We start from the raw sequence: 23,770 nt of genomic DNA, 5'->3' as shown, positions 1-23,770 counted from the left end.
TCACAGCTGTTTTTTCATAGATTTTAGGCTTATAAATTTACTTGTGACATGATTATTATAAATGGATTAATTACAAATTTATATTTTATGCAATGGTATTTGGGGGTAGGTCAATAGAAGAGAAAACCAGTATTCCCAAGGTATTCACTCCAGAAACTATTTTCACTGCATTCTTTAGCATTGGGTTTCCCCCCCCCCAACTATCATTACTATAATTACATAAATATTTTCAATTTTGAAAAATTAAGAATTGAAAAATACTTAGTTTTATTGTTTGGTTTTAAAGGATTTTTCAGTCTTGACCAAGATAGAAGCTGGTCTTTTCCTAAGTAAAACCACTAGATGGCATTCCAGAAGAGGACTTTGCTAAAGTCAACAAATACAACTTTCACATGAGAAATAGTAAGGGATTACAGATTTGAATGAGGTCCAATGCTGTCACATGAGTAATGAAAATTAATGGATTTTGGTAATATGTATTGAGCTGACCTGAGAGAAATCAAAATAAATTAAAAAAACAAAAGCACAACAAAGTCTAGTATAAATGATAGAGACATGAAATACTGGAGGTAGGGGGAAAAGGAGTTTCCAGAATATGGTAGCAACAATTGGAATTCTTTCTACTCTTCCATAACTGAGACATTTGCTGAACTTGTTCAGTTCTTTTCTCTAGTTCTAAAGATATATTTGTCATGTGATTTAAAACAGCTCTCCTATAAGCTTATTAATTGTCCTCCAGGGGAGAGGAAGTTTTTTTCATGGCCCACTGCTGCTGAAATTTGATATATGGCCTTTTAAAACTGAGTTTCACAAATGAAAACATACTCTCATCTTCCTTTCACAAATATGTGCGTCTGTGTCCTCCATACGGGTCCTAATTTATTCTGAGAGGAATATGCTAGCAAGGTATAATTTGAAGGCTAACTAATGATGCTGCTTGATTTTTCTCCTTTAATTGTTGGAAATACATGATGATGCAAAGAATTTTATAATCTGTTGTAATCTAATTTTATAATCTGTAGTAAGGTAAATCGCTGCAAGCTGTAGAGTTAACAAAGTTTAGATCTTTAAAACATTGAGATCATCACATTGAAGTCATGTCAATAAAAAAGTGGTTTATCTGCAAGGATGGGCCCTAGCAGAGACAGAGCCTTTTACACCAGAAAAACAACCTTCCCATCATGAGAGCAGAGCAAATACTGAGGTTTTTGTAATTCCTAACCTGCCATCTGTGCTGCTTAACTTATCCTGAGTGGCTGTGTTCTGAACCTGAAACCAAAACCAATAGGAGATGAGTGAAGGCTGCTTTTTATTATTTTAATATTCAAAGCTTATATGCTATTTCATTAGGGAAAAAATGAAAAATCATTGCAACTTGAAAATGAGCTTGAATGTTTAATCAACTATATAAAAGTGACAAAGTGACACAAATGACAGTATCTTTTTACAGGATTAATGGTGATCCTATTCTGGGAGTTCAAACAAGGTTTTAGAAAAAACAGCATTAGTAGTAGTAATGGGAAATTTCTGTCCTTTAGATGCAGAGCAGGCCACGTTCAAGTGCAAACAATGTCTGGGAAACAAGGTAACAATGATCCTGGCATACAATTATTGAGTATCCATTTGAATTCAATGCCTGCTGAAAGGCTTTCTTTCCGGATTCTCTTGGAATTGCAACACAGAACTGTGTATTTCACATCTGAAAGTTCTGTGATGTGACCGTCCATTCGGTTTTCTTGTAGCATGCTGAAAACATTTGCAGGAGTTGTGTCAGAAATGGCACCTCAAACACCAGGAAATCCATTTTCGTATGGTTTTCATTCTGATTTGCAAGTCTCTAATTTCCAGTTACCAGCCTCAGGCCTCACGCCACGGACCCTCCAGGAGAGCAGCACGATTAGGCACAAGCCATGTCGCAGGTAGGCACAGCTCGGAAGGGACGGTGTGTGGCACGAAGGCTGCCAACACTCACACACAACACCCTTTCTCGATATCCAAGAGTTCTGGGGCTTTAGTACAACTTCTGCTATTATCCGCAGCAGAAGGATATACGGAAAACCGGTGTTTTCATACATCGCTGCCGCTATGGGCTGGTACGAGCTCTCATCGCCCTGCTCCGGCTCACAGCGCGGGCACGGCCCCTGCGGGTGTGCCGGCACTGGGGCCGCTCCAGGCCAGCACGGGTTCGTGCAGCTGCTGTGGGCTGGAGGGAAGCAGGGCGCTTGCTCGTCCTTCTGCACCGCCTCCCTTTCCTCTCTTCCCGACCCTTCTGGTCCCCGGAACGTTTTCAGTCCGCCCGGCCCGGCCCGGCCCGGCCCGGCCCGGCCCCGCTCCCCAGTGCGCACGCTCCTGCTGCCGAGGCCCGGCCCGGTTGCCGTGGCTACCGCGCCGCCGCCGGGCCGAGCAGCGCCTGCCCGGAGCGCCGGGCCGGGAGGTGCCGGGACCGGGACAGGGACAGGGACAGGGCGGGAGGGTGGGTGTGGGGGTCCCAGCCGTGTCCTGAGCAGCGGCCGCACCCCCGGCTCCGGTGCGCACTGTGCCGGGGGCCCGCCCGCCTGAGCCGTTTGGCATCCCCGGGCTCCCGCCGCGAGCTGCTGCGTCCCGGATCCTGCGGGTTTAGTTGTGGTTCTATGCTCAGGAATATGGACTTAGGACTCTTCCAGCCCGTATAATTTCGGTGGCAACTTGGAAAACCGTAAAGGTGTGCTGTCTCTGGGTAATGACCCCTTGGACCATCTTGTTCTGTAGGCAGAGAACGAGAGATAAAAAGAACTGTGCCGGCTACCTGCCTTGGAGTGTTACCTTTGGTAAACACCAGCCAAAAGTGCTTTCTGTTTGGTGGAAGCAAACATCTCATGCTGTTCTCAATAGGCCTTTTGGAATTCGATACACGAAAAGCTTTTCAGGACATAATTCTGGTAGTAGAAATGTGCCAGTATGCAATTTATAATAGATCCTGTGATTATTGTTGCAGGAAGGTTAAAATCATGCAACTAATGCTTTAGAAAATGGAAGATGCATCAGATGGCTTTGAAGTTGTTACATCAGAAGGATCAGGTGCCGAGCAATCACCTGCATCCTCACAAGGAAAAGCAGTTGGAGAGGCTGGGGACCCAGCAGAAAAGCCTCTGCTTCCAGAACCTGCAGGCACTGCACAATCAGAGAAGGGCTGGAACCAGCAGTCTCCTTCTCAAAATTCAGTACTACCAGAGAGCACAGAAAAGGGGACAATGACAGGTAAAGAAGTTGTTAAAATGTTGGGTATTAATGGTTTAAAGAAATATTTTTTATTCAACTTGGTTCTTTCACTCCCACACACCCTCATTCTGTTTATGCTTGCTGAGATTTGGTCCTGCAGTACCTTTTAAATTCTCATTTGAAACATACTCCAAAGGTAAGGAATGTATTCTTTATCTCAAACTGTACTAGTCATTTCTAGATGGCATTTTATAGAATGATCCTTGTTTCCAGAAATGTGTATGAGTAGGTATACATATTTTGTATGTGCATTTAAATTAACAGTTTAGCCAACATTCTAGAAATCACCTTACTATTTTACCTTTCTTAGATTCCCCTGTAACTTACCTGCCACCCTTCTTTCTCCTTGTCTTTCTCCTTGTCTTTCTCCTGCAGTCTCCCAAATACTCCATCATTTCCTACACCTGTTCTTCAGTGTTCTGGATGTCTTCAGTCACTTCCTCTTCCTAATACAGGACCCCATTTTTTTGGTTCTTCAGAGCAAACACAGCATATCCTGTTCAGCACCTGAGCACAGTGAATAACAATTCCTCGTATGGACCTCCTGACTACTTTCCTCTTGGCTAGGTTGCATTTATCTGCTCTCATTTTGAGGAGCTGGCTAGGAATATGTTTATGTGATGGCAGTATTACATTAGATACCACCTTTAAAATTTATGATAATACTATTTCAGCTTTCAAATAGACTGTCTTTTAGCTGAAAAAATGATGGTTATGCTGTGTTGCAGTGTTACAATAAAATCATCCTCGGGTAAAGTTGAAAGAGTTCTTTGTTTTGAGAAGCTTCTCAGGAATGAATTTTGGTTTTATTTTTAGTAAGCATGATTAAGGATAATGTAACACCTAGGAAGACTTGGCCTAACTTTGAGAATCAGGAATGTTTCCCTGGAGAAGTCATTCAACAGGATTACCACATGCCTGATGTCATAACTGTCAGAGTAGAAACAGGTAAATGCTGCTTTTGCACATTTTTCAATACATATGTAAATATGGTCTAACCTAGATGTGTTACTGAAATAAGCAATATTTTTATTTTGGAACTTCCATTTTAACAGGTTCAAATTCATTTCAAGAAGTAGTTGTAAAAGTTGAAAGACCTACCTATAATAAACCTTTTCTGGGTGGATTTAGGAATGTGTCAACAGGAGTGGAATTTCATAATGCGGGATCACAAACAAAACCCAAAAAACGACCTGACAAAGGAATTCAGTTATTTTGTAGGGGAACACAGGTAAAGGCTTTGTAATGTCCTTTAAGAATGTTGTTTTTGCCAAATGGAATAAAATGCTGGCACTATTTCTGATAGGAAAGAGGAAGTAAATCTGAGATAAATGTGCAAATGAAAGTATTTAATAGATAAATATCATTATTCTTGTGATTTTTATTGCAAATAGCTAATTTTGCTACTTACTGTAATGAGGAAAAAAAAAATCTCTGTGTATTTGCTTCTAATCTGACATGCATTTTTTCCCCAGACGGCCGTGGAAAAAAATACGCGACAGCAAACAAGAAATACAACATCGACACAGATGACTAAAACTGGCCTTTATGTATCAAACATGACTGACAAACTAATAACTCCTGGAAAGTATTTTACAGCAGAGGAATACCATAAACGTAGAGTTGAAGCAGTAAGTCCTTATCTGTTTGAAACTATCAGTAAAATAATGAATTGTGAAGGTTATCTGAATATTTAATGAGTGTTCAGAGCGTTCAAAGATGGAATTTCAAAGTGAACTGTAAAATGTCTTCTTATGCTCATCTTTTGTAATCTTTCAGATACAGGGGAAGTGCGTGTTTGCTCTGGGGTTTTAGTGACATTTGATACCTTGCAATCTCTTAAATATTAAGAATTCTGAAATTATTGTTTTCTGTCTCACAGTGACAGTTAAGTTCCCATGTAGAGCATTAAGGATTAAAACAGGCTTGTTCTTACAACATTCTCATGATCTCTTTGGAATAACCTAAGATACATGCTTAATGTATGGCCTCAAATAAGTGCAGTATTGGGTTAGGATTTAGGAGATCTGCATTCAAGCTTTTGAGTTTTGAGAACAATCTATTATTGTTCCTTGTCTGTTTGGTTGGGGTTTTTTTATCAGACTTAGTAGGTTACCTTGTGCAAGCTGATCCATTTTGGATTCTGTTCAAGATCCCTGCTTTGACACTAAAGTAGAAATGGGCTGTTCAAACACAGGCAGTGGGTCTGTGGGGTTTTCTGGTGCACTGAGCTGCCTCATGAAGGCAATTCATATTACAGATTCTGCATGTTCATTGTGCAGAGGATGCCATTTAAAGCTTCCACTCTGCTTTTTGGAAACCATGTGTTCTGTGACTGCACATCTAACTCAAGTCTGCCCTAAATTGTGTTAGATGAGGCACTGCTTTGTAAACGCTCTAGTTATTAATTTGATTGCTGGAAATGGACAGTCTGAATCCAACTGAATGGAGAAACAGTTGATTCCCCAAATGTCTAAGTAGAATGATTGTATTGGTAATTGTATTGACATGGTTGGCAAGATCTTTGAAGTTTTCTGGGCAGAAGTTTTCTTGTAAATGTGGTGGTGTTCGCAGGGGTCCCAGGATGAGAGAAGAGACGAGAATCTTGACTCCATGTTTCAGAAGGCTGATTTATTATTTTACTATATATATTAAAAAAAAATGATATATTAAAACTACACTAAAGAATAGAAGAAAGGATTTCATCAGAAGGCTTGAAAGGAATACAAAGGAATGGAATGATAATAAAATCTTGTGACTGACCAGAGAGTTCGAGACAGCTGGACTGTGATTAGCCGTTAATTTAAAACAACCACATGAGACCGATCAAAGATGCACCTGTTGCATTCCACAGCAGCAGATAATTATTGTTTACATTTTGATTCTGAGGCCTTTCAGCTTCTCAGGAGAAAAGATCCTAATGAAAGGATTTTTTATAGAATATGTCTGTGAGAGTAAGAACTTCTTAAATCGGTCAGCTTTAGCTGATGGCAATGTGCATCTTGTAGAAATGGAACCCAAGTAGGGAGTAATTTCCTCAGGACTACCAATATGTTTTACTGTGGTCTTTAGTGACCCTTATGGAAATCTGTAATGTGTCTATAGGTAATTGATAATGCACAGTAGAGAGATGTCAGCTTGGTGTTGGTTCACATTGATGGATTTGCCCAGTGCTGTAGAGGTCCATATTGAAATACTGTTTGAAGACATATTCAAGAGAAGTTTTAGATTAAGATATTACCAGAGACAGTGGGACTGTATTAGTATGATTTTGTGCTTGATAGCTTTTGATGCTGAACAATGTTTGGTACCTCAAGGCATTGATCTGACTGAACTGTTTGTAGTGCAAGTACTAACTCAGCCAGCAGAAGCTGAGGCTTGTGCAGTATCCTCTCTTAACATATTGTAGACACTTCCCCAGTCCTCAATAGCCACAGCTTGGCAAGATCGATGATTTAATTTTCTTTTTTCATTTCTGTCATAACAGCATTAGAAATTTCACTTTCATTATTTGTTCACAAATAAAATGCAGTTGATATTGTGTCTATGTGTTGATTTTTGTAACTAGAAATTTAAAAGAAATTTTGCAAATGTGTCTACATTTCCACTCTGTAAATTGGCAGTAAGATAAGGCAAAGAATAAAAACAGTGCATGACAAAATACATTTTTAAGGGGAGATTTGAAAAAGAAAAATGGATATTTAAATGTAGTTTATATTTTGATTTGATTATTTGAACCTATTTTATCCACTGTACTCACTGGGTAAATTCCTGCAGTTACCTAACTGAGTAATCATACTAGTGCTTAAACTAATAGTACATGTTTGATTTTGTAACATTTAAATTAGTTTCAGTACAAGAAAAATCTTAGAAAATGTAGTTAGGGAGCTGAAGAAAAGAAGAGTTAAGAAATAATAATACATTTCAAAATACTCTGTTGTTTTATTTTAAATTCACGATTCTTTGGTATTGTATCACATATAGGTAATAGTAATACAGAAGTATTTCCGTCGTTGGCATGCTGCATATTTAGTACAAAATCTGAAGGAACAAAGGAGGTTAAGGCTGGCACAGGAGGCACAAGAAGAATTACAGAAAAAATGGGAGAAAGAAGAAAAATTGAGGAGGGAGTATGAGAAAAAACTGAACCCTAAAACAAGAGAAGACTTTGAGCTACTCTACCATGACTTGCAATGTAAGTTTTCTTAAAGGGATATCCTTAAAGCACCAAAACAGTACAGTTTGTTTGAAACAAACTTAGGGTTTTTACATGTTTTTATAGATTTTTTTTTTCTGCTTGACAGTGGAATCTTTTTCATTGTAAAATTATTATTTTACTTTCATGTATTACTAGAAACAGGAAGAAGGCCTTGATGCTCTGTAAGCACTGCTCAGCAATAACCAAACATCCCTGTGTTATCAACATCCAGCACCTTACAAGCTGCTGTGACTAAAAATTAACTCTATTGCAGCCAAAACCAGTACACCTTTTTTTAGAAACAACTGGCTTATAGAATAGTGCTCTTTGGCAGTTTTATTAACATTTTTTATTTATGTCTAAAGTTAAGGTCAGCTAGAAGAACAAAAGGCTGTTTTTTTAGATCAGAGTTACTTTTATCTTTCACTCTGCATTTAAGATGCTGAAGAATTTTTGTACAGAATTTTACAACATATGACAGAAGTTATTCCTTTTGTCTTAGTTGTCCTCTACTGATGCTTTTTCTCCTTCCTAGTTCATTCCATGTTTCATAAAACTGTGTTGTCAACATTTTAAAAATCTCTTAGGAGTTCTGCAGGATATTCTGAAAGTCTTACATTTCCTGTTCTTGGAATAGATGATGTTTAATACAGGCAAGCACCTCTAAACTTTTTCAGAAAAGTAATGTGAATACTGCAGATAATTGACACAAAACCTTACAAGAATGCAATGGTGCAAATAGAACAAAAAACTCAGAGTATTTCCTTTGGAAAAACGAAAACAGTCAAAAGCTGTGCACTTGTAGCAGCATATAATGAAACTGCAAGACAAATTTTGGTTTTTTACAATGCCTTGCCTCTTTTAAAGCCAGAGGTTTGTACTGTGACTTGTAACAATTCTTATGTTATCTCAGCTACAGTGCTTTATGGTCTAGCTCTTTACCAGTTTGGATATTGTTGTCCCTGTAGCAGAGCTGACCTAAGAGATGACCTGCTTCATTGCAAAGCCACCTGCCCTGCCTTAAACCATCTCAGCTCTTTCTTCAGTGGTAAACTGAGCATAAATTTGATGGCATGTGTTATTCATAGAGCTTAGGATCACGATTCAAAAATTCCCAAGTTACACACTAATCTTTTAGTGCTGTCATACTTTGTGTGGCTTTGTCTGAATTAATAACTGATTTATAAATATCACTGTTCGTGACAAATGTAAAAATTATTGCTTGTCTTGAGCTTTGCAGTTATTGGAATGGTATCTTCATGAGATTTGTGGCTTGTTTGAGGTTGTCTATCCCCTCCTCTTTTTCTTTGTAGATAGTTTGCTTTTCACTTCCCAAGAATCAAGCCCTTTTCAAGTTGTACCTGGCTAAGTAATCAAAAGCCGAGGTACTCAAATAGTACTTTTTTCCTTGCCACTTATGAGAAGTCTTACTATTTCACATCTGATTTTTTTTTTAAGTGTGAAAAGTCTTACTTGCAGTAGAAGCAACCAAGTCCTGTTGAAGTTATGGAAGAGTGCTGATCTTCATGATATTTTTAGATCTAAAACTTGTGGTTATGCAAGTGTCTCTTGCTTAATTGAATGACTTTGGATTCACAAAAAATAAAAGTTTCAGCCAAGCATGTTCAGGAATTTCATATCTAGTCAACCTGAAAAAAACATGTGCCACTTCAGAACAGAACAAATTCCAGTATTTGAAGTGGCTTTTTTTTTACTATTTTGTTAAATATAATGATCTGTATCCATCTTACAGTTTAGTTTTTGTTAACTGGTGTTGAGTAGTTGCTACTCTTCATGGAGATTTGCAGTCATGCTCTTCATTTTAATAGAGCTTAATGATTCTAGGAACTTGGGGTTTTTTCCTACCTGCATCTGAAACAATTTCGCATTCTTATAGTGCCAACAATTTACACAAGCTAAATCATTGTGACAGTAATAGAATGAGACGATTGTCCTCCAGGGATCTGTGAAGGTTATTGCTGTAATCACAACAGGGTTACTATTACAGGGTCAGCCAGTACAAGCAATTCCTGGTGGTACAAGAACTTGCCTGTTGACTATATAGTGCAAATGAGGTCTATCTATATATGCAGCATGTCTGCATAGGCATTTATTGTTTATTTGAAAAGTATGAACTATTTTACTTTATAAACAGTGGAGTAAAAATTGTAACGAGTAAAATCTCTGCAGACAGATAATCTGCAGAACAGATAATCTAAGTGGAGGTTAGATTGGTTGCAGGTAAATGGGGAATCAAGAGGTGAGTATCAATGGTGAGTGGCAGCTTTTTCATTTCTGAATGTATAAAATTGCTTACTGTATTTATTGCTCCACCTTAGAAGTTGCTGGGGGGCATTATTATGCCCCCTTCAGGCATAATAAAGCTTCATGTAAATAATTCTGTATCATGCTGTTGTTTGGTGAATTGGCTGTATTTAAAATATATATCTTTGGGTTCTCAGAACTTAGCAGACAGCTGTCATATTACAGCTTGGAGAGCCTTAAGGAAATGAATTGAAATATTTAAAAATGGAAAACAAGGTGTTGTAGATAAGAAGCCACAGGCAGAAAATAAGCCTTCCTCCTTTCCCTCCTCCTGCCTCTAATCTTACCTGATCCAGGATGTTACAGGCTTTTTCAGTGCCTCACATAGTGAATGGGTTTTTTTTACTCTGGGTTTTGCTTTTGCGTAACTGTTCTGGGATGATAACAACACTTTGAGGTATTCTTTAGGAATGTTGAAGTTTTGGATCTTATAAAATTCCCTACAAAACTCTAGAGGTATTTGAACTAGATCAGACTTTTCAGAGAAGCCAGAAATTGTTATGGGATATGCAAAGGCAGTAAACACAGTTTGATTTTAGAGGCAGATTTCTCTAAAGCCATGCAGTGTCTATATTGGCAGCAAAAGTGTCAGGGGGTCAGATTCTTATGCAGCATGTACTGATCCATGTGCTGCTCTCATCACCATCCTGTGGCTTCTTCTGTGGCCACTTTCACCCACTTGAATTGTTATGTTATAGAAAAGGAAAGGGAGAGTAAAGCAATGACTGTCAAGTTATTAATGTGTTCTCATCTGCCTTGGGTGGCAAAAGATGATACCACTGCAATATCCAGTGTAAAACCTGAAGTGCTAAATGTGACTGTCAGTCAAGTTTTATCTCAGTTTTGGAGGACTTCAAGCTTCTTTAGATTTTACTCATTTATGCAGGGAGAAGCAGTAATATTCTCAGCACTGAGTACTAGTGGTACCACAGTAAGATGCAGCCATTTCATCATACATTTCCATAGGAGCTAAATCCTTTTTCTCACATACAGATTTTTTTTCTCCTACTCATCCTTGAGTTTGGAGTACAAATTGGCAGTCTGGAGTTGATGTACACACACATACTCTAACAGAACATCTGTATAATTTACATTCATTTCTAGGCCATCTTGCATGTATTGAAAATAGCTATAACCATCAATTCCCTAAAATGGAAACTGAGTTTTAGTGAATATTGAACGAAAATTCAATTATGTTGTTTCTTAAATATGAAAGCAGAAATTTTGCTGGAAAGCATCTCATGAAAATATTTGTATCTGCAGTATGGATGCAGGAGGAGACTGAGCGAATTAACAGAACTCTTACTGGAGCTAAAAGAAAGGCAGCACTTTATGCACTTCTGGAAGAAGAGACAGAGCTCATTGCTTGCATTGGAATGCACAAATTAAGTGCCAATCTGGAGAATCAAAAAAAAGCAATACTGCACTTTCTGGGTAAGGTCAGTAATTACTCTGATCATAAAGAACATCAAAGTACAGGAACAGAAAAAACACCTGCAAGGTACAAAAAGTATCTTTTGTAGTTTTTAACAGTTAATCATGTGAATGCAAATGTTATAAATAACCAAATTATGTGGTTGTTCATGTCAATACAATTCAGTAAATTTCTTTTTTCCAAGCTGAGAATTTCGTAGCTGCCAGACCAACTGAAGGCTGAACAGTGGATAACTAATGATGTTAACTATAAAAAATATAAACAATACATATAATTAATTATAATAACATAAATATGTTATCCTTCAGGAAGTACATTTTTCCTTATTTTCCCAAATGATAATAGGCCTCTGGTCATCATATGTCTGTCTTTAAAGAAAGTATTTATTCTGTTTCCCTGTATAAAGAAGAGTTTGAATCTGATGTTGAATTCAGGTATTAAATCACTGACTTTAGTTCCATTAGAACTTTAACTTGAGATTTCATTCTTGTATAATCTTGGGGATGATAATTAAAGGAAGTGTTCTTCAGTCTTTATAAAAAAAAAGAGAATTCTTTAATTCACAAAAATGATTTAAATTGGCATTAAATTCAGTGGTATCTTAATGTAAAATACAAAAACCCCTTGTCCTTTTAGGTAGATGTCCAGCCATTGGAAAAAAGTAATAGTTTAGTTTCAAAATATATGACATGATTATGAAAAGAAATACTGCAACAGAAATGGTTTTTAGCTATCTAATTTTTTTTATTATTGTTATTTTAAAATTTTGACTATTGAGTGCTTAAAAGTAAAAATGGTGGTTTTGTCCAAAAGAGACTTTTTTCCGTTCTTTTTATTACTCATGCAGGGGAACTGTACTCTAAATGTGATTTGATAAAATGTATTCAATTTCTCATTATGAACAAGTTGCTTATCTGAAATGTTGGTGGAACTGTTACCGCATTTATTGCTGTGGTATGACTGTTTTCTGTCTTACTGCTTTCAAGAATAAAAAAAACCAAAAAAACCAGAAAACCAAATAATTAGGATTATTTTCAGAGCCTTGAATCATTTCTATGTTTAATGTTTGCTTCTTCTACTTACAATCTGTTCTGTTACCTTCTTAGAAAAAGAAGCCTGGAACAGTCAAAGCAAATATATTTCTCTTTTAACTGACTCTTGTTACTTTTCCATAAGGACTGTTTTCTCGTGTCCTACCTGTACAGATTGTTTCCAGCACATATTCTGACAAGCTGTGCAGTTTTCTTACATCTAGAATCAGAAGCAAAATGTTCTTCAGCACAAGAACTCTCAGTGACAGTTTATATTTGGAGAATCAGGAGACACATCAGAGACAACTGATATTTTGTCTTTCCAAACAGTGGAAAGACAAGTGGAAAGACTGTTTTTCCTGAAGCAGTCACTAATAAGTTATTTATTCCTACTTTAAATGTATAAATTGTGCTTTTCATGAAAGGGACTGTAATCTTCTTAGTTTTGAAATTTATTGAGCTTCTGAACTATTGCACATTCTGTGCAATGTTTCATGTTTTTTATCATGTCAGCTGTAGGATTTTGAGTGTTGTTCTAACATGGAGATAGTTGTAACTCGGAGAAAAAGTAAAAATTTTTGCATTTTTATAAAAGATAAATATAATATATGACTGTAACAGTGCAACTTAAGCACTTTAAATTACAGTATGAAATTTATTTTTGAGTGCTTGAGTAGAGATTATTGTTTTTTTCTTGAACTTTGAGCTGGCAATGTCGATCTGGACACTTGCTAGTTAAAGCTGCAATAATATCTTTCACATCTGAAGACTGCAAGCTGCAATAGCCAATGTGGCATGAAAGTTGTTTCTCCATGGAAACCTCTGTTCCCTTCTTTGCTACTTTAGGCATGTACCTCCACAGGCATGTGTGCCCTTATGAAGGCTGCTACTGGTTGTGTGTGCCCTATGTTCTAGGGGGTTCTTTATGCTGAACTTGTTCTTCTTCAGCATTTCTACTTTGGAGAGGAAGTATTTGATTAAGCTTTTGTACAGCAATCATATTTAAAGAAATTTGTGTCACTATTAACTGTCATTCAGTTCATACCTTTCATGCCTTGTACTATTTCTGCACACATCCTATGGATTTTTTTTGATTATACTTACCTTTTTCTCTCTCTCTGTGGTGGTGTATTTCTCTCCTCAGGCCCTTTTTCTGCTTTCATGCATTAGCAGCAGAGTGTAGTTGTAGTAATACAGATAACAGGATTATTGTAAGTTCCACAGCACTGCCAGCAGACTGAAAGACAAGAGAAAGCTGGCAGAAGATCTCAAAGTTTTAGTTTTTCTCCTGTCAGTCTGGAGTACAGAAAAATAGTCCTGAAACCAGAGAACTTGTGATTCTTTCTTTTTTTCAGCAGAAAGCTGCATATTTTTTTTTTTACATTTAAAAAAAATTTAATGTAAGACCCAGCTATGATAAGGTAGTAAGAAAAAATACAGAAGTTACATATTTATTTTTGAAGAAATAATTATAATAACAGAATTGGTCTGTATTTAAGGGTCATTTGAAGAATGGGTTACCAAGTCTACTTGCACCTATTTGGTCTGCAAATTATCAGAAAGATCTAATTTTACTGACTATTTCTTAGGGTCTACCTTGGCCATTGATTTTTTCCTAGCATTAGCAAATGACCTTTCTCTGTTATTGTAAGTGATTTCCTTGACAAGGATCAAATGTCAGTACTGAATTAACTACTATATGGAAAAGAGTGATTTGTCCCAGTCTAACATACAAAGGATTGTCAGTATGATAGACCTTCTAAGTTGGTCTGAATTTCATTGTTTGCAAAGTGTGGAGTTTTGGTTTTATTTTAGGGTTTTTTTAAGAATTTCTAGTATTGTGCAAAGATAGTGAAACAAAATGAACCTACAATAGAATGCTCCCTATATATGACAGAGAAAAAACTGGCTTGCTCAAGTTTTGCAGAAATTCAAAGATTTCACCAAGTAATTAAGAGTTGGTTGGTTGGTTGTTTTGGGGTCTTTTTAGCAAATTTTAGCAAATGTCTGGTTTTGCTATTGCATTTCTTAGTTTTGGCTGTTAAGAATATCTACTTTAATTAGATTTCTACCCCCACTGATAGTGTAATTTAGTGTCATTAATTTGATGTTAAGTCCTTTCTAAAATTATTTTTTCTTTCTTTTCCTTACCTAACTATTTATTTAAAAGTGAGGAAAAGTTTTGATTGTAGTGATAACTAATCATGTATCTTCCAGCTATCTAAATATTCTTGATATTTTTATTACTTATCACCATATCAAGTCTATTTCATCAAAATAATGATTGTGTCAATGCTGGGATCATGTCCAGAAAACTACTAGGCATGTGTATACTGCATAAAGTGTTCCTGTTGTTAGGTCACACTGAGATTGCAAGGTGAACTTCGTTAGTGTTAGTGAGTACTTAAGTTCCAAATATAATGAAAGCGAATAATTGAAACATAGAAAGAGGTTTCAAGTACCTCTCCCCATTAAGAGAAGGAAATAGAGTTAAGTAATGTTGGGAGAGACTTTTGAAAACTTTTTCTATTGGAATTGGACACCTGTCTCTTTATGTAACAGTTATTTCTAACCAAAACCCATCTTCTGGAAAGAAGAAAATGAAGAAAATGGTTGTACTTCTTAGATCTTGTGGGGCAGGTGACATCATGGAACTTCTTACTGTCTATAAAAGTTAAAGGTGTGCAAAGAGATAATTGAAGCACAAGGCATATGGCATGTGGTGGAGTTAGCAAACAAGAAGCTAGGTGAAGTGCCTGGTAAACTGTGAACACATAGCTTGCCCTAGCTCTAACAAACTGTATTCCTTCTATCCTTCTCTGCAACTAGTATAAATAGAACAGTTCCCTGCAGATACTTTTTACAGCAGTAGACTTTAAGGTCTTAAATTTTCAATCTTTGCACAGTCAACAGACCCATTGATTTTTACTGATAGTTTGATGGGATTTATGACTGCAAAGTGAAATACAAAACAAATGTATTCTAACACTACTGTCAGTAAATACACTTTAAAGAAGTAGAGCATATCCCTGTAGGAGAATATTATTTGCTTTTAATATCCTGTAAGTCAAAATTGTCATGACCTGCTGCTTTAAATAAAGTATGCAATTGAATGCTTGCTTTGGTGGAAGAGGTGCTGTATCAATATCAGCAATAGAATTAGCCTTTTGCATTAGTCAAGCATTAATGTTGAGTCCTTCTTTGCTCTGATAAAACTTGATGTAACATAATGCAATTGTTCAGCTGGTGGTCAGATTTTAATAGCTCAGAGTTCTACAAATTGTTTCTGAAGTGTGCACAACCTAGGAGGTGGAAAGCATTTGATGGAAAAATCACTGAAATGGATACAGAGAACTCACTCCGTGGCAAAGAACTACTTGAAATCTACCGCAGCATTAACCTAAAGGACATCCCAAAAGATGAGAGGATATCTGTGCTGTTAACACTCAAATGGACAGTGAAGGTAAGGTTTAGTTTTCTATTTATGTTTAGCTTGAAGCTGTACTTTCCAAAGGTGCTGTCACTTAATTATGTTGACTCATTTGCAGTGCTGCTGCTGGCAGACAAGTGCCATGATGGTGAGCTAGAGACCCTCATGCACTATGTGGTGTGTGAGTGTAATTTAAATTCCAGATACACTCTAAATTCATCTTTCACTTTATCATGTGCATATTTGTCTTCAGGTTGTGTTCGAATTTTAACCCCGTGGTTTTAGACTTCTTTGTATATTAATACATAATACAATTTTAGTACAAAGTTTTGTTTCCTACTTAATATCAACCTTATGAGTACCATGGCAGGGATATATGTGGCAACTACCATTAATTTTTTCTCAGTTCTTTGAAATATCTGTTTAGAACCTTATCTATCTGTTGGTTTGGATTGCCAATTTTATGGGTAGCAAATACTGATTTTTTTCTGCTTCTCTTTGCCTGCTGCCGCTGTTGCTGCTAGTGTTCCCAATGAATTTGAAGCTGGTTGCATTTTTTTTTAGTCTTTCATATAGGTTTTATTTATTTACTCATGTACAAAAAGAATGAGTCTCAAGGTCCTTTCAGGATGATACTGTTGACATCAGCCTAGAATAGAATGCTGCTTCCTGGTCTTATTAAAACAACAAGCATCTTGCTGTTTGTTTTAGTAGTGGCAGTATTTGATTTAAAGTCACTATGGCATTGAGAACACTTCTGGTTTATGAACTCTTGCCCATCTTAACACAAGTCAATATTGCTGTAGTGAACAAGTGAATTTCTGTAAATTAGCACTCTCTTTTGAGAAATCACTGAACTCATTCACCTCTAATATCTCTCTCTCTGGAGAATCTCCTGCCAAGCATTAGAAATATTCAAGTGACTAATTTCCAGGCAAAGTCCCCCATGCCTCTTGTGTGGTGGATTTTTTGGGTTTTCTTGTGGCATTTTTTTTAAACCCATCCATATTACACCTCCAATCTCATAGCCAAAGGAAGCTTCTTAGGGAAATATTTCTTTGGACTTTTGAGGACTTAAAATTTTGCACTTGTTGAGTACCTCTGCTAAATATCTTTTAGTTCTTCCAGGCTTACAGTTCCTCACAGCTTTGGTATACATATACAGGCTCTTTAAAACAGAATCTGTAAGCATTCTCACTTTTGTAGTTCTACAGTTGTTTCCCTGGAGATTTTTTCCCTGAGAGACTAACGAGTTCTTCTGTGAACATGTTCTTATATGAACATACAGAGGTATGAATGGTAATGTCCATAGATTCCATAGGTTTCTTTCATGTCTTGTTGAATGATTTTGTTTGTTTGCTTCTTTATGGTTGTGCACTTTATTTTCCTTTTTCTCTCTTTTTTTTTTTTTTTCCAGGAACATGAATGTAAATTAACCCAGGAAATAGTGGCATTAATTGACAGGGAAATTGATCTTATGTCAAGAGAGTTGAAAGAATGCAACTTGGAAGGACTGAGGAAAAGAATTTGTACATTATTTCTCCAGTATATCAAAACTCCAGAGTTTAACCCTCAAGTTGCTGGGTTAATTAAGGTATTATTCTTATTTTGCAGCCTGACATAGTGGCCATTGAACTAAAGAGAAGGGGGATGGAAAATATTGAAAGGTTTTTTATTTTGCATTTTGCTGTAGAATTCGTGGAGGAGTTCCTCAGGAAGTAAAATGTAGCAAGTACATAGGTTTCACACAAATAAATTTATATTGTCCTATTAGGAAGCATGGGGCATAGACATGGTCATAAGTACCTGACAAGTGGCTGGCAGCACTGAGAGAGCCCAGGAACTCTTGTGTCTGAAATAAAAAATCTGAAAGCTATAAATGGTAGATCTCATGGAATGGTATCAGCAAAATGTAATAGCAAAGCAGTATCAGTATACTGAGAGATGAAGTTGTGTTTTTTCTACTGGTCAAGAGGCCGCATGCCGTGCATCCAGAAAGGAAGAGCATAGCCCATGTCAATGTCTAGTGAGTTTGCACCTAAGCAAAAACTGTTCCAGGCTTCTGTTGCAGAATCATTTACTACTGTGTGTGAAGAAGATGTGGTTAGTTTTGTGTGAGTGTTTTTCTTTTCTGACTACATATTACAAATAAAAATATGAATCACTGTCGTATGTTGCTGCTCTAAGTAGCAATGTCCATTTTGCATCTATCAGAAGAGCATTCCTCATACAGTGGTCAATGTTATCTCAGGAGCAGAGAATCTGTCAGATGTAGATGTTAGATTTAGAACCAACTAACAGTTAATGTTACACTAGGTTTATTAGCAGAGACTGAAGATTATCAGACTACTCAAACTGTCCAGTTACAGATTCAATCCATCTGCACAGACCACATTACATTCTTTTCAGAACCCATGAAGGAATGTGGGGATGAGGAGGTCACTATCAAGTTTAGTCTATTTTCTTCCCATGTGTTGTTTCTGGACATGTGGGACTGATGATTTCGTATTCTTATGCCAAAATATTAATATGCCCATAATCTCAGGGTTTTATCTTTGCCATAAAGGGCAGATTCTACATGAAAAATAAAATGTGGAGAATTTAGTTTCTGTTTTCTCTGTGTTGTCATCTTTCCAGAATAATTGACAATCTGCATACTTAAAAGCACCAGGAAGAGCACTGGAACATAAATTTTAGGATCTTCATATAGCTTAAAAATGAATTGACTGATTTATATAACTGATTTTAGCAAATGCAGTAAGAAAGTACAGTTTCTCTTGGTATCCTATCCAAGAAAAATCACAGCACTTTATTGGGTATTTTTAAATAAATACTTTAGCTTTTACATATGAAAATACTTGCATGAAGATATGGAAGACTTATCCTGGCAGTGTTTGAGTAACATACAAGTAATACAAAGATACCCTGTGGTAAATTAACTTTTTTTTTTTAATTTTAGGTTCCACAAGATCCCTTAACACTTTATAAAAACGTTTACTTCTGTCATAGCTGTGAAAAGTACTTACCACCTTCTGAGTTTCCCATTCCTGCAAGTTCCCACACCATTGGCAGATGTCGCTCCTGTTACCAGCTTGATAATGAGGCTCGGAAACGAGAAGCATATTTCAAGTACAGACTTATACTGGAAAATCTCAGGAAGTCTGAAATTGATTATCAGGATGATAGTAAAATTGTTTTCTTAGTTCAGGTACTGTTGGAAAGAGCACTGCAACTCATAGTAAGCAGTGGCTTTGACTATATGTCCTCTATTTTGTGTTTGTTGTGGACAGATTGAGAAACGGGCTAAAAGCTACAGCTTCTTCCTGTGATATGTGATGTTCCACACCATAAAGAAGCAGCCCTTAAGCTCTTGAAGCATAGGGGTGCTTTAAAGGGGGATTTGCAAGCTGTACACTAAATGAAGTCTAGCTGACAGGTCAAAGAATCAGATATTCAACAATTATGCAAAAAGTATATATGTATATCAAGATGCTCTTTAATCAAGTGATCATATGACATGTGCATAGAATTTTTTTTTAACCCAAAGGTTTATTTGTATTTTTACATGGGTTCAAGAATTGTAGGATGAAACATGCTTATTTCCTTTTTAACCCTGTTTTCTATTTCAGCTTCCAGATATGCAGTACCTGATTGAGAACATATGGAACTGCCAGTCAGCTCTAAGTGCCTGCAGTGACCTGTATGAGTTGGTTATGATCAGGTGGGATAAGCAACATGAGTGGTCTCCATGGAATACTATTCTCCTCACTAAAGAAGAGGCAGATGCACATCTTAAGCTGCATAACCTTCAGAAGGTAAATTTCAATGGGCTTTATTTTTTACCATATTTATGTTATGTTTTAGTAGAATCCTGTGACTAATTATGTTGGGCCAAATTTAGTCATTACACTTGTCTGTGTTTGAATTGGCTCATTGTGACTATTTAAATGATTGCAGTACTATTAAACAGAATGGACAGTAGTCCAGAAGGCATCTGGCATGTCCATCGCATTCCATGTACCTGAACTCTGTCTTGCCCCAGTTCTCCCTCCTGAAAAGCAAGAAGCTGAGTGGCCTCACGCATGCTGCCTGCTGATAACAGTGCCATGCATGCTCTCTTCCTTCAGATCAGATCAGACAAGAGCCAGGCTGGATGAAAAGCATTCTAAAGACTAACCATAAATACTGTGTCCATTGTGTGCCTGTGCTCTTGGACGTGCTCTGGCCTCATTAGTTTCTGGTCTTCTAAATTTCTCATCAAAAAGAAGAATGGTTCCTTGTCTATAACTTGTCCATTTGTCATCATAAAATTTGTCACTACTTTCTTACATAAATATCAGCTAAGTATCCCTTACAATGTAACCTTATAGTTTGCATTTAAGCAATAGAGGCATAATTTCTCTTCTGAATTAAAACCACTTAGGACTGCATTAAACTCATAATCAAAACTGGATTTTTACACAAATCCTCCCAAATTCCATATCTAAACATGGTAGTCTTTGAAATACCTCTCCACTGAACATAATATATTAAGAGTATTTAGTTTTGTAAGGCACAGGAGAATCCTGTGAGTTGTATTTGTCCTGCACTTAATAATGGCTTATTAAGCCTTTCAGTTCCAGGTTATTGATTTAAATAAGTCGTGATCTGCACTCATTGTTGCCTAGTGTTCTTTTGTTTTGGGTGTTCTTGATTCAATTTTTAACACAATATATGTGCATCACAAATGAAGCTTCAGCTGTTATGTATTGCTCTTCTTTCTGGAAGTCCTAAGAGCAGACTAAACAGAGCAAATTAATTGCTCTCTTTAAAGTGTTGCTTTATGGATGAAATGTATCAGGGGATTCTAAAGGCAAAAGGAATTCTGCAATCCATTATATTTTGTGTGTGAGTGCCCAGTGCGTGTCTTCAAGCAGACACGTTTATGTGAGCTTTAGCTTTAGAAGGTAGAATCAGTTTCAAGCTGAGAATCTCTTTCTTAGCTCCTCTCACTCACTGTGAGTCAAGAAGGCTATTCAGACAATCTGAATCCAGTGATGCTCATCAGCACCCATAAATTTGTTACCAGCACTATGGCAGGCAAAGATCCTGATGGAGCACTTCTCTGGTTTGATGCCATGAGTCTGGATGTCATAGTCAAAGAAATGCCATGAATTTGATCAGGTCCAGGGCTTCAGTGGATGGGGGGGGGGGGAGTTAGGTCAGGACAGGTAAGCTACACAAGCCTACATAAAAACCATGAGGTATTTTCATTAGCTCTTGCAACAAATCTGGATGTGAATCAGTTGTAGTGAGGACTCAACTTTCTTCTTCAAAAGAATAAAATGAAGAGTGTGAAATAAGGGAAATGAGGCGAAGATAGAATGTTGTAAGTTGAATCATTGTTTTCATTCACCGAAACAAAAAAGGCCTCTTAAGCCTTTTGTTCAATAGCAATTATTCATAGGGATTTTACTTTAAAGCAATTATTCAAAGTGATGACTACAGCAATCGCAAAAGGTTTTTTCAATTAAATATTCTGGTTATTTATTCCATCATCCAAACTACTAATAATAACTAGGAATTTGGGAAAATGTCACCACTGCATGCAAGTGCTGACTGAAATGCTGCAAAATACTTGCTGCCATGATTAGTTGAAAATAACTACTCTGATTCTTATCAAAGAATGCCCCTACATCTTCTCCTTGCAAATGTTGCTATCTAAGTGTTGCCTTTAATTTTCAAATGTAAGTGCAAATGTTCCCACCAGAAATAAATAAATAAGTAAATAAGTAAGTTTAATCCTGAATGGATAAAAAAAAGTTACTCTGGTTATAAAACACGACTAATATTTCACAAGGAGAAATTTTCACTACTGGTCCATAAGATAGTACTATAGAACTACAAAATATTTCATTATGTATACATACAAATAAATGATCTGCCTTAGTTTATTAAAAGATCACTATTTATAATTTCTAAAATATGTTGAAATGTTTATAATATCTAAAATATGAAGCAACACATATATTTTTAGATATCTTAATTGTATTTATGGTATTTGAATTTTTTTTTTTTTCAGACTTACGAAGCTCCATTTATTTACAAAATAGAACAAAAGCATATCCGGGCAAAAAACTACTTTGCTCGAATTCCTGCGATGGCATCATTTTTGCATAGAAGTAACAAGCAGTCTAATGCAAATTCCTACCAAAAAAATAGTTCCTCGAAGTTAAAGAAGTGAACTAAATTCCTAGATTTTAAAGAAATATACTTTTTCATCAATACCCTAATTGTATTAAACAGATCAAAATAAACTTCTTAGGATAAAATAATTTGATCCCAATCTGTTAATTTAACTGTGTTTCAAGTTTTGTAACTTCATTAAAAAAAAAATAAAATGTTGTTAAAGGGCTTTGTAAATTCTCAGTTTTTAGAGCAATGATTATTTTTCTGTGTATTCCTGAATTGCTTGGAACATTCTGTCTGTAGCGTAATATTCCCGTTGGGCAAATTCTGTTAATTTTTTGTCACCCTTTAATTAGAAAATTAATACTATAGCACTGTATTAAATTTATTTTTCTTCTCTTAAGCACATAAGGCAGAAACCCCCTCAAGCCCTGGATTCTTACAGAACAATGGAATATATGTAGCTTTCCAGATATAGCCACCTTGCCCTGCAAACATTTGTGCAAAAGAACAACTTTACATTTTGTTGCTCATAGCTCATATAGATGGTCATAGAAGAACTGCCAGCATGTAATTGTATCCAAGATGTTGAAATGATTGTAATTATTATAATTTGACTATTATAATTTAAATACCATAATTTGAAATACACATTTCAGACTGTTTGAAATATGTTTCGTTTTGAGGAGTTTGTATTTTTTGAAGAAGGGAATTCTCCCCATAATTAAAAAAATTTATGTTTGATCATAGTTACAGAGAAAAACATATGGTGTAAATCCAAAAATCCAACAGAAAGTTGCAAGGTTCTTCTTGAAACCTCTATTATAAGATGTGGATTGACCCAGACTTTTGTTCTAACAGATGAAACTACTTAGGAAAAAGCAGTAGCATTTACAAGGAGAAATAAGCACATATTTGCCAGCAAACAGCTGAAAACTGAATTGACTCCCTCAACAGAACATGAACTGTAGAACCCGTATCTGGCTGACAAGTGCATTTTAACATCATTGGAAGCTTTCCACTGATTTTACCATTAAATTCAGAATTTTAGTTTGTTTAAGTTCTGGATTGTAGTTCAGTACTGAACTAATTGTAGAATTGCAGCACATGAGCATTCCAGCTGGCTTATGTGCTTTCTGACATCTGAGCCTTAAGATAAGGATGGCTGCTAAGTCTGAATTTCCCCCAGAGTGATAAAAGGAGTTTTGAAGTAAATTATGGGTTGAATGGCAATGAGTCACATAGATAGGAATCTGCCTCTTTATAAATTTTTTCCTTCCTTCTTAAGCATATTTTTAAAAAGGTAATTAACAACTCCAGAAGGATGCTTTAAAAAAAAGTAAGGAAATAGTTCAAACAAATGTGAACTCAGTAGTCCATTGATTTCAATCCAATGTGGTGTTGGAGGCTTCTGGAATCCCAGAATCATTTAGGTTGTGAGGACCTTTAAGATCGAGTCCAACCATTAACTTGACTCTGCCAACTCCACCATTAAACTGTGTCTCAGTTCTACATCTACGTGGCTTTTAAATACCTCCACGTGTGTGGTGACTCCACCACTCCCCTGGGGGCAGCTTCTTCCAAAGCTTGACTACCCTTTCTGTGAAGAATTTTTTCCTATTATCCAACATGAATCTCTTCTGGTGCAAATTGAGGCCATCTTCTCTTGTCTCTCTCAACTCTTCACTAGCTTCATTGCCCTTCTCTGGACATGCTCCCCCACATCATTCTCTTTCATCATCCTTAGGCAACAGACCCCCTCATCCAGGTCATTGGTAAAGACATTAATCAGGACTGGCCCCAGTAGTGAGCCCTGGGGAACACCACTGGTGGCTGTGTGCCAGATCAGTGTGAACTCCATTCACCAGCACCATTAGCTCTTTTCTGGCAGTGCCATTTAGTCACACTGTGAAAACTTTTGTGTA

The 23,770-nt window shown here is 36.6% G+C and overlaps 1 protein-coding gene across 4 annotated transcripts; it reads left to right on the top strand.

Annotated features, from left to right (window-relative positions):
- The first annotated feature begins 1,618 nt into the window (after positions 1-1,618).
- IQUB (IQ motif and ubiquitin domain containing) lies at positions 1,619-22,081 on the top strand. 4 transcript variants are annotated; one of them, XM_066550645.1, is made up of 12 exons: positions 1,619-1,919; positions 2,975-3,237; positions 4,075-4,206; positions 4,314-4,489; positions 4,734-4,889; positions 7,243-7,453; positions 11,045-11,220; positions 15,540-15,710; positions 17,095-17,271; positions 18,637-18,885; positions 19,307-19,492; positions 21,739-22,081. In XM_066550645.1, exons 2-12 carry the CDS (start codon positions 3,009-3,011, stop codon positions 21,898-21,900), a joined length of 2,025 nt encoding a protein of 674 aa, XP_066406742.1. In that variant the 5' UTR covers positions 1,619-1,919; positions 2,975-3,008; the 3' UTR covers positions 21,901-22,081. The 4 variants fall into 4 exon arrangements, with proteins under 4 accessions (XP_066406742.1, XP_066406744.1, XP_066406743.1 ...); XM_066550647.1 differs by lacking the exon at positions 1,619-1,919 and adding an exon at positions 2,353-2,434; XM_066550646.1 differs by lacking the exon at positions 1,619-1,919 and adding an exon at positions 2,556-2,701.
- Positions 22,082-23,770: the final 1,689 nt, after the last annotated feature.

The sequence above is a fragment of the Molothrus aeneus genome, chromosome 5 (genome assembly GCF_037042795.1).
Source record: "Molothrus aeneus isolate 106 chromosome 5, BPBGC_Maene_1.0, whole genome shotgun sequence".
Taxonomy (NCBI): domain Eukaryota; kingdom Metazoa; phylum Chordata; class Aves; order Passeriformes; family Icteridae; genus Molothrus; species Molothrus aeneus.
Note: the sequence above shows the minus strand (reverse complement) of the source record. Positions and strands in the feature narration are given on the sequence as shown.

What these genes read in the sequence shown, in the direction of transcription:
- IQUB (XM_066550645.1), top strand. Translation starts at nt 3,009, where the DNA reads ATGGAAGATGCATCAGATGGCTTTGAAGTTGTTACATCAGAAGGATCA. An exon ending in AACTGTCAGAGTAGAAACAG is followed by an intron (nt 4,207 to 4,313) that starts GTAAATGCTGCT and finishes CCATTTTAACAG; the next exon opens with GTTCAAATTCATTTCAAGAA. An exon ending in CACTCAAATGGACAGTGAAG is followed by an intron (nt 15,711 to 17,094) that starts GTAAGGTTTAGT and finishes TTTTTTTTCCAG; the next exon opens with GAACATGAATGTAAATTAAC.